The sequence below is a fragment of the Coffea arabica genome, chromosome 6c (genome assembly GCF_036785885.1).
Source record: "Coffea arabica cultivar ET-39 chromosome 6c, Coffea Arabica ET-39 HiFi, whole genome shotgun sequence".
NCBI lineage: Eukaryota > Viridiplantae > Streptophyta > Magnoliopsida > Gentianales > Rubiaceae > Coffea > Coffea arabica.
The window spans coordinates 16632760-16641732 of record NC_092320.1 but is presented as its reverse complement, the minus strand read 5'-3'; the positions used below and the strand labels follow the sequence as shown (position 1 = coordinate 16641732).

Here is an 8973-nt window from a genome sequence, read left to right as displayed (position 1 = left end):
TTGTTTCTTGTTTTTGCCTGAATAAATGGTGTTTGGTCTCTTTAGTGAAGTATGATCTTCTTCTTTATTTATTATTTTTTTTTTGGAGGAATAGTCTTTTTTTTTTTTTTTGGTGCTGCCCATATATGCTGAGAAAAGAAATATTACCAGTCTAACTGGAAAGGAAGAATTCATAATAACGGGAAAGAATTCTTGAGTAACCAATAATCGCGCAAGTCAGAAGAGTTGGTGCATAAGAACTCGCTAGACTATCCTAACAAAATACCTTGATAAATATCGTGTTGCTCGCGTATATATAAATTTGGACAATGACTCAATACAATTGTGTTTTTGTACGGTTTGGTCCGTTCAGTGTACATGTTTAAATTTGTAGTGTACACATACATCATAATATTGTACTATGTTGAATATTTTATTCATATATATTAATTTTATCTTGAATACAATAATGTAATGTAATTACGCATCAAATAATATAATAAATACAATAACCGGACTGAACTGTACCTGACTGCACTAGCCCTCTCCATATAATTCACTAGAGTCGGTGCTTAAGAAAACAACCACACAGATAAATTCCTCATAAACTTCTTAAGTGCATCACATGTGTGTAGTGATTTTTTAAACACTAGTAGTTATAAATGCATCACATATGTGAATGATTTGAATCCCAAATTTGAATTTATATTATATGGCATGATCTAAATATGCTAGTGTAAAAAAAATGTTCACTGACAGTATATAAAAAATTTACTCTTTAACTAATATGTTGTTGAAGTTTTCCTTGCCTTGACAAAAAAATTAGGAAGAAAGGTGAATATGCTATTATGAAAAAATTTGTACACTAACAATGTATTAAAAACTTACCCTTTAACTAATATGCTATTGAATTTTTCCTTGCCCTGAGATAAAGTAGCAAGAAGGGTGAATCTTCTAGTGTAAAAAAAAAAAAAATTATATACTGACAATGCATTGCATCAAAAAACTTACTTTGTAACTAATATGTAACTTGAGTTTTTTCCCTACCTTAAAAAAATTAGCAAGAAGGGTGAATCTTCTAGTGTAAAAAGAAAAAAAAATTGTTCACTGATAGTGTATAAAAAACTTACTCTTTAACTAATATTTTCTTGAATTTTTCCTTGCCTTTGAAAAAATTAGCAAGAAGGATGAGGTTTAAGATTCAATGTATAAAAACTTACTCTTTAACTAATATGTTTTTGAATTTTTCCCCTACCTTAAGAAAAAAAATTAGCAAGAAGGGTAAACCTATTAATGTAAAAAAAAATAAAAAATACACACTGATAGCAATGTTTTAAAACCCGGACCGTCAATTGAACCGGCGAAGTGAAAGGGTCGAGGTTCAACCGGTCGGACCGGTTCAACCTCGGTTCAATGAATTTTTTTAAAAATAATTTATATAAATATATATATGCACAAAATAAGACATGCAATAGACTAATTTAAAACTTTATATGATGAAAAGTTTACTATTTTTGAATAACTTGGATTTTCAAAAATAAATTTTTTAAATTATAAGTTAAAACAAATAAATTTCATTTCAATTTCAATTATATCTACCAAAATAATCTTAAATCTATCCAAAAAATATCACAATATTTTGAAATTATACAAAATTCACGTCTATGAGGATTTGACATTGTAAACTTAAATTTTAAATTTATGCCTCTGGGATTTAGAGATTGCAATTTAAAAAAGAAAGTTTGGAGTTCGAAGGAAGTCAAGAGAATCGAAAATAGAAATGCAAACTTGATAAGAAACAAAAAATGAGATAAAAGTGAGTGGTTGTAGCATTAAATAATTTGGGTTAAAAAAATAATTCTTTTTTAACTTTTTTCAAATTTGTGTTTTCAATTCGGCCATTTGACTTTCTCACTCAGTCCATATTCATTGGAAAGAAAAAAAATTCTCCATATTCACATTTTTTGTCCACTAGAAAATTGTTATTAGCGCCCAATTATTTATCAATGTTCCCTTATTTAATATTTATTTACCAGTCAGTTAGGTAACAATATCCTTATTCAATGTTACTACCTACGATATTGTTTTGAGATTGTAATTGAAATTAAAATTTTTAAGTATTTTGTTTATTCACACAAATTAAAAAAAAAAATCAAGGAGTCATGATGTAAAGTACGAATGTGTACAATGTAATTATAAATATTTTTTAAAATAATAATTACTTATCAATTTTTTTCCTAAATACTTGTCTACAATGTCAATTGAGCAAGAATATCCCTACTCAATCTTTCTATCTATTATTGCATTTCAACCATTATTTTATTGTGAGATTGTAACTGAAATTAAAAGTCTAAGTATTTTTATTTATTTTCACAAATTAAAAAATCAAGGGGATTACATTAATAATCAAGGGGAGTACATTAACAAACATAGATATACCAACAATATATTTGTGATGTAAAGCACAAGTGTTTTTGATGTAATTAAAATTTTTGAAAACAATAACTTATCTAAACAATTCAATTTAGTTACCAAATTAGATTGTCATTTTTTTTAATTTTTTATTTTTTCACAAATTTATTTCTTGATTATTTTTATTCTACACATATTAAATCGTTGTCGTACATTTTCTACAAAAATTTAAAAAATAATTTGAAAAAGCTATTTTATTAAAGGATTTTTTTAACGGTTGTCCTAACACATTTAATACACCTAATTTATTATATATATACATATACTAACAATTATTACTATCTTTGCATTTATATATGTTTTATATACAAAGAAATAAGTTTGATGTATCTTAGGTTTAGGGTGTTTTTAGTTTTTCATTTAATAAGTTAAGTAGATATTTGCACAAAATAATCATGTCCGCTGCCTATGGCTCAGTGGTAAGGGCTTCTTATAACAAACACAAGGTTTGGTGTTTGACTCTTGGCAGCTACAATTTGGAATTTCATTTTGAAAAGTTTCAAAAACCGCCGGTTCACGGTCTAAGCGGGTTTTTCCGGTTCGTCCGAGTCATCCGGTTTCCAGCGGTTCTTGACTACTCTCCGGGTTTAGCTCTAGACCGGACCGTTGGCCTGTCCGGTTCGCGGTCCAACCGGTTGAACCGGCCGGTCCGGTCCGGTTCTGAAAACACTGACTGATAGTACATAAAAAAAACTTAGGCCTTTTTTGAAAACCCCAATTTAGCATTTAAAGTTAATGAATTTAGATATTAACATATTCAAATGTATTTGATAACAAGAAAAAAAATTATAGTTTTTAAGCATTTTTAGCAAACTCTCGATTACATCTAGTTGTCTGGGCTTGGAGAGTATGCCCGACAGTCTTGATTTAGTTAGCCAAGTAGTTACAGTTACAATATGTTATGGATCTGCCAACGTAATAATGGAGACTAGTTAAGGGGTTAAGATTTTGAGTCTTTGATTTTCTTCCGTTACCTTACAATTCATTGTGTAAAATTATCTCCATAAGTGTTCCTCAAATCGGTTGTTTTCAGCTAATTGGTACCACAATCATGCAATGTTTTCAGAATTGGACTGCACTGCAAACCGGACATTTCAACGGTCCGGTCTAATGCTAAAACCGGAGATTAATGAAAAATCGTTAGAAACCAAGTGAACTGGACAAACTGTGAAAAATCGTTTAGACAATGAACCGGCGGTTTTGAAAATTTTCAAATGAAAACAATTTCAAGAATGCAACCACTAAGATTTGAACCCTAATCCTCGTTTAGACAGTGAACCGGCAGTTTTAAAAATTTTCAAATGAAAACAATTTCAAGAATGCAACCACTAAGATTTGAACCGTAATCCTTAAGGCAACAAGAAGGATTTCTTACCGTTAGACTACAACCACAGGACAAACGTATTTTGTGTATAAATCTACTTAACTTATTTAGTGAAAAACTAAAAATTAAATTAAAAAAGAGAAACCCCAGCACTAGCGACTAAGACACGTCGGCTCTTATTTCTTTGTTTTGCTTTACTTCCTCATCGGCTCATCCTCCTCTATCTTCTTTTCCCTCTTCTCCTTTTAGCCTTTCGGCCATGAATTGAACTATTTTTGTATGATTTCTTTGGCTCAGTTGCAGAGTTGCAGTTCGTGTAATGCACAGGTAAATTTTGAAGGAAATCTAAAGAAGCACTAATCTAGTAATCTAGTTTCTTTTTTATTTTATTTTATTTTTTTACATGAATTCGTCCTTTTTTGTCTATTTTTGTTTATAGATAAAGATAACTCGAAGCCAGGCAATCATCATTGACTGGGGTTTGTTTTGTTGGCAGTGCCATTGACCAATCCAGTGAAGGTCTTCAAGGTATGAATTTATTCCATTAGTTTTTTTTTTTAATTTTAGTTTCATTTTATAACTATTATTTCTTTCTTCGATTTTTTTTTTTTAAAAATCTCTGGTTTGTACCCTTTTTGCTTTGTTGGGGGAGTACAAGTACAAAATAGGTGGTTTTTTTTTTTAATTGATGCAGACAGTCCAACTTGGTTTAGAAATTTTGGTTATGTTTATCATTCCATTTCATGTATATATTTTAGAAATTTTATTATTATCTCAACTTAAATTTAGTTTTAAATTGTGTTGATGAATGCATTTTAAGGACTTAAGTTATCAATAACTATGTTGGATTGTGCATGAGTCGTCAAGTTCAAGTGTAGAGTGACGACCTGTGACTGTGAGTGCTTAGTACTGAAGTTGCAAGCATAATATATATATATATATATATATATATATATATATATATATATCAATGAACCGATAAATCGGTCGGTCGGACCGTGAACTGCTCCCTTCTCCGATTCACTGGCCAGTCCGAGTTTAGAAACATTGCAATTATGCAAGAGAGTATGAATTAAAATAAAATTTTCGGCTGTGACTTCCACAGTTAGACTAACCTAGTCTACACAATACACAAAGGAGGAGTCCACTATGTGGTGCCAGTACATATTTGCCATTTTTTAAACTTCTTGTAATATCTTCACTAGTAAGAGTATTTACCTTTTCTACACATACAGAAATAATAATTTCAAGGGTAATTTAGTGAATTGATTGCTTCCCCAGCCTCCTATTTTTAAGAGCTTAATGTAGAGATTTTAATTACGTTAGCAACTACCAAATAAATAAGTGAACACAATACAAGAAACCCTCACCATAAATATTTTCCAAGTGAAAAACATTTTTTGTGACAAATATTTACAAGTGATCATAATTTTAATCACCGGCACGCATATATTATGTACCTTAAACACTAATTAATTTAAATAAAACCATAAGAGGCAGCAAAAATGTTTGCCTACTTTCTAAATTGACATCAAGTCAAACCCAAGGAAGGCAATTAAAATGGAAAAAAAACTTGAATTTGGCTTGAAAATTGAAAAGATTAGAGCCAGGATGACACATTCAAAAGTTGAGGATTTAACTAAGAGCACGAGGAACTTAATTTCAAGGATTACTAATGGCATCATTTATACAAGTGTAAATGAGTCTACTCAACCCAAACACTTCAGTGTTTAATTTTGTTTATTTATTTTAATGTGTTCAGCAATACGTTCAAATTTGGCATATTTGCTTATCAAAAAATTGAACTAAAATAACCTTTAATCAAGTCAAGCTTGAATCAATTTATAGTAACTTGAGTTTTTTTACACATAAATTTCAAGTTTTATGCTGATTGAATCAAGTTCAAGTTAAATTTAAAATTTTACTGAGCACAAAATACTATTTATAATTAACTTGATTAGTTAGCAAACCAAACTCTTTTCTCATGGAGATGATTTTGAGAATCAAGTAATTTCATTTCTCTTTCAACCCTAGGAATTTACTCAAATAGACTAAAACTAAAATAAAGTTCGGTACTTAATTCACTCTCTGCGTGACATTTTGCTGCTCTAGTCCTTGCAAGTCGGCCTTAGTAACCGCGGTCGCACTTGCATGTTTCAGCGGTGGAGCCACATATAGTTGAGGGAGAACAATTGCACCCCCTCAATTTTGAGAAAATTATGTTTTAAGCTTAGAAAGTTCAGAAATTTCTAATATCGTTACTTATTTGCCCTTCTAAAATTTTAAAAAATCCCTTTCCTATCATACATAGCTCCCAAAAATAATTAAAAAATTATAATCATCACCCTTCACAAGAGTGTTAGACTTACCAAAAATGTTAATTCAAAGGTAATTTTCACTATAAATTTTAAGCGCAATTTAAATTAAAAAAAAGTATATTTACCATAGGAGAGTATGAATTTTTAAGATGGACATATTTATTGGTTTTAAACTCTACTATTATCGTGCTATCGTAAATTGACGCCCTAACTCTAGGGTCCTGACTCCGCCATTGGCATGTTCCGAACGGAACTCTAATGGAGACTTTATCAATTCCACAGAAATTGCTGCATGGGACATGAATTTCGAGGTCTTCGCCGTTACACTGCAGTAAATTACTTGAGGTCCCGGTCTTTACATTTCTTTAACAGCCATCAACTTCTGCTGTCCTAATCCTTACACAAATTGCGGCGGCACTTGAATGTTCCGCGGGGCAGATTGAACTCCGATCGAAACTTCATCAACTTCTTCTGCAAGACTTGCCGCATAGACTTCATTAGCGAATCAGCTTCTTGGTTTACAAATTACTGAGGTCTTGCTCATTACAGGTCTTGAACAGCCATCAATTTTTGTCCTTACCCTTACCAATCGCGGAGCACAAGAGTGTTCGACGGGGAAGAATGAACTCCGGCAGTTTATCAACTTCTCCGACTGGACTTGCTGCATAGACTTCGATGGCATCTTCTTGTTCAACTAAAGTGATTCTGGGATGTGCTGATGCACCACTAGCTATACTGGGATGTAATCTGGATAGATACTTTGTGTTTATTGAATCATGTCCCCGTGAAGTATCCTTTGCTTTTGATGAGGACAATAGACGGGTTTGCCATCCCCATCTGTTGTACTTTTCTTTATTATTTACCTAAAAAAATCAAGTTGAATTATACCCTTAACTCGTGTTTATTTTGAACGTTGCATTCAAAACTCCAATTTTTGGATACATTGCATCACCTGATTTGATATTAGTGTAGTCATATATAGATGTTTCCAAATGTGAAAGATGCAAACATTTTTTATTTTAAGACACCTCACCGCTTTTCAATATATTATATTATTTTTTAGTTTCATATTTCTTCAATTACTTAAATATAAGATAAACTGCAAGAGCATAAGGTACAAATGTCTAAGTAAGAAATAGTGCATAATTTCAGGATAGGTTTCATTAGAAGAAAAGGGGAATAAAGTTGTTTCTAAATAGACCATTCACTAAAGAGTATCACATATAACTAATTCTTAATAGTTTGATAAAGAGTATCACAAATACTTCCTACGTCTGCCCCAAAACCAACGCTCACGCATGCCAACCGAGCTTCTGATTGCCCATCAATCTAGGGCATAATTTTGCCAGAGTTTCTAGGACCAAAACGATGGAAATTTGGTCATAATTAACTCAGCTTTCCGAACTGAAATCTATAAATAGCTAGCTGGTATTCTGAATGGAAGCAGTGTGGCTTCCCATTCAAATCTTTTGCACCATAATTTATTGGCTTTATACTCTCAGATTCTTCCATTCACTTGTTTCTTTGAGCTCTTAATCAAACAATGGCTTGGACATTCAATTCTATGCTGGTTACTGCCGCATTCTTACTGCTGGCGATGTTGGCTTCTCAAGCTACGGCCCGCAGCTTGGATGAAGCCTCATTGACTGAAAAGCACGAGCAGTGGATGGTTGAACACGGACGGGTTTACAAGGATGAGGCAGAGAAGGCAAAGCGATTCAAGATTTTCAAGGAAACTGTGGAGTACATTGAGGCCTTCAACAAGGCTGGGAACAAGTCTTACGTGTTGGGCATTAACCGATTTGCTGACCTGACAAACGAAGAGTTCCTATCAGCCAGCACTGGGTACAACTACAAACCAAGGAAAGACGTATCTCAAGGAACTTCATTCAGGTATGCAGATGTCAGTGACGCTCCGCCTTCCACGGACTGGAGACAGAAAGGTGCTGTCACTGGAGTCAAGGACCAGGCAGCTTGTGGTAAGTCCAATATTTGACCACCATTAGTATATGCTTTCCATGCCAAAATGTCTATATGAAGTTGGGCTAATTAGGATGAAAAACCCCTTTGGATAATGAAAATGCAGGATGTTGTTGGGCATTTTCAGCTGTTGCAGCCGTAGAAGGAATTCATAAACTCAAAGCCGGTCAGCTAACCTCGCTGTCTGAGCAACAGCTTGTTGACTGTGATACCAGTAGTAATCATGGCTGCAGTGGAGGTCGCATGGATGAAGCATTTAATTTCATTGCTAGCAATGGCCTCGCCACTGAATCCGAGTACCCATATCAAGGAGCTGATGGCACTTGCAATAACGACCAAGGAGCTGTCCGGATCACAAGTTATGAAGATGTCCCTCAGAATAACGAGGATGCTCTTCTGCAGGCCGTGTCTAAACAACCCGTATCAGTTGGCATTGAAGGCAGCGGCATGGACTTCAAAAACTATCAAAGCGGCGTTTTCTCCGGCGATTGTGGGAATAACTTGGACCATGCCGTGACACTAGTTGGATACGGTACAAGTGAGGATGGAACCAAGTATTGGTTGGTTAAGAATTCCTGGGGAACTAGCTGGGGTGAGGATGGGTACATGCGCCTTCAGAGAGACACTGGTGCTCCAGAAGGCCTTTGTGGCATCGCCAGCCAGGCTTCTTATCCCACTGCTTAGAATAGTTTAAATGTTGAAATAATTGCTGGTGCTTCATTAATTAGAAAGCAATTCTGCTTTTTCTATATATCACGGTCTGATGTTATAAGCATGAAACTAGCATCTTGTCTTGTGATGCAGTGCCTTTTATTACGTATCTCATATAGCCTTTATCAGCTTAACATGTATTGTTTCTTGTTTTTGCCTGAATAAATGGTGTTTGGTCTCTTTAGTGAA

General features: G+C 33.5%; 1 protein-coding gene across 1 annotated transcript; it reads left to right on the top strand.

The window, feature by feature from the left end:
- Nucleotides 1–7557: 7557 nt before the first annotated feature.
- Nucleotides 7558–8973, top strand: LOC140008516 (senescence-specific cysteine protease SAG39-like). The gene is made up of 2 exons (XM_072053146.1): nt 7558–8072; nt 8180–8973. Exons 1-2 carry the CDS (start codon nt 7637–7639, stop codon nt 8755–8757), a joined length of 1014 nt encoding a protein of 337 aa, XP_071909247.1. The 5' UTR covers nt 7558–7636; the 3' UTR covers nt 8758–8973.

Bases quoted from the DNA above. Each gene is read 5' to 3' on its own strand.
- LOC140008516 (XM_072053146.1), top strand. From the start codon at position 7,637: ATGGCTTGGACATTCAATTCTATGCTGGTTACTGCCGCATTCTTACTG. The intron at 8,073-8,179 runs GTAAGTCCAATA...ATGAAAATGCAG, and splicing joins CAAGGACCAGGCAGCTTGTG to GATGTTGTTGGGCATTTTCA.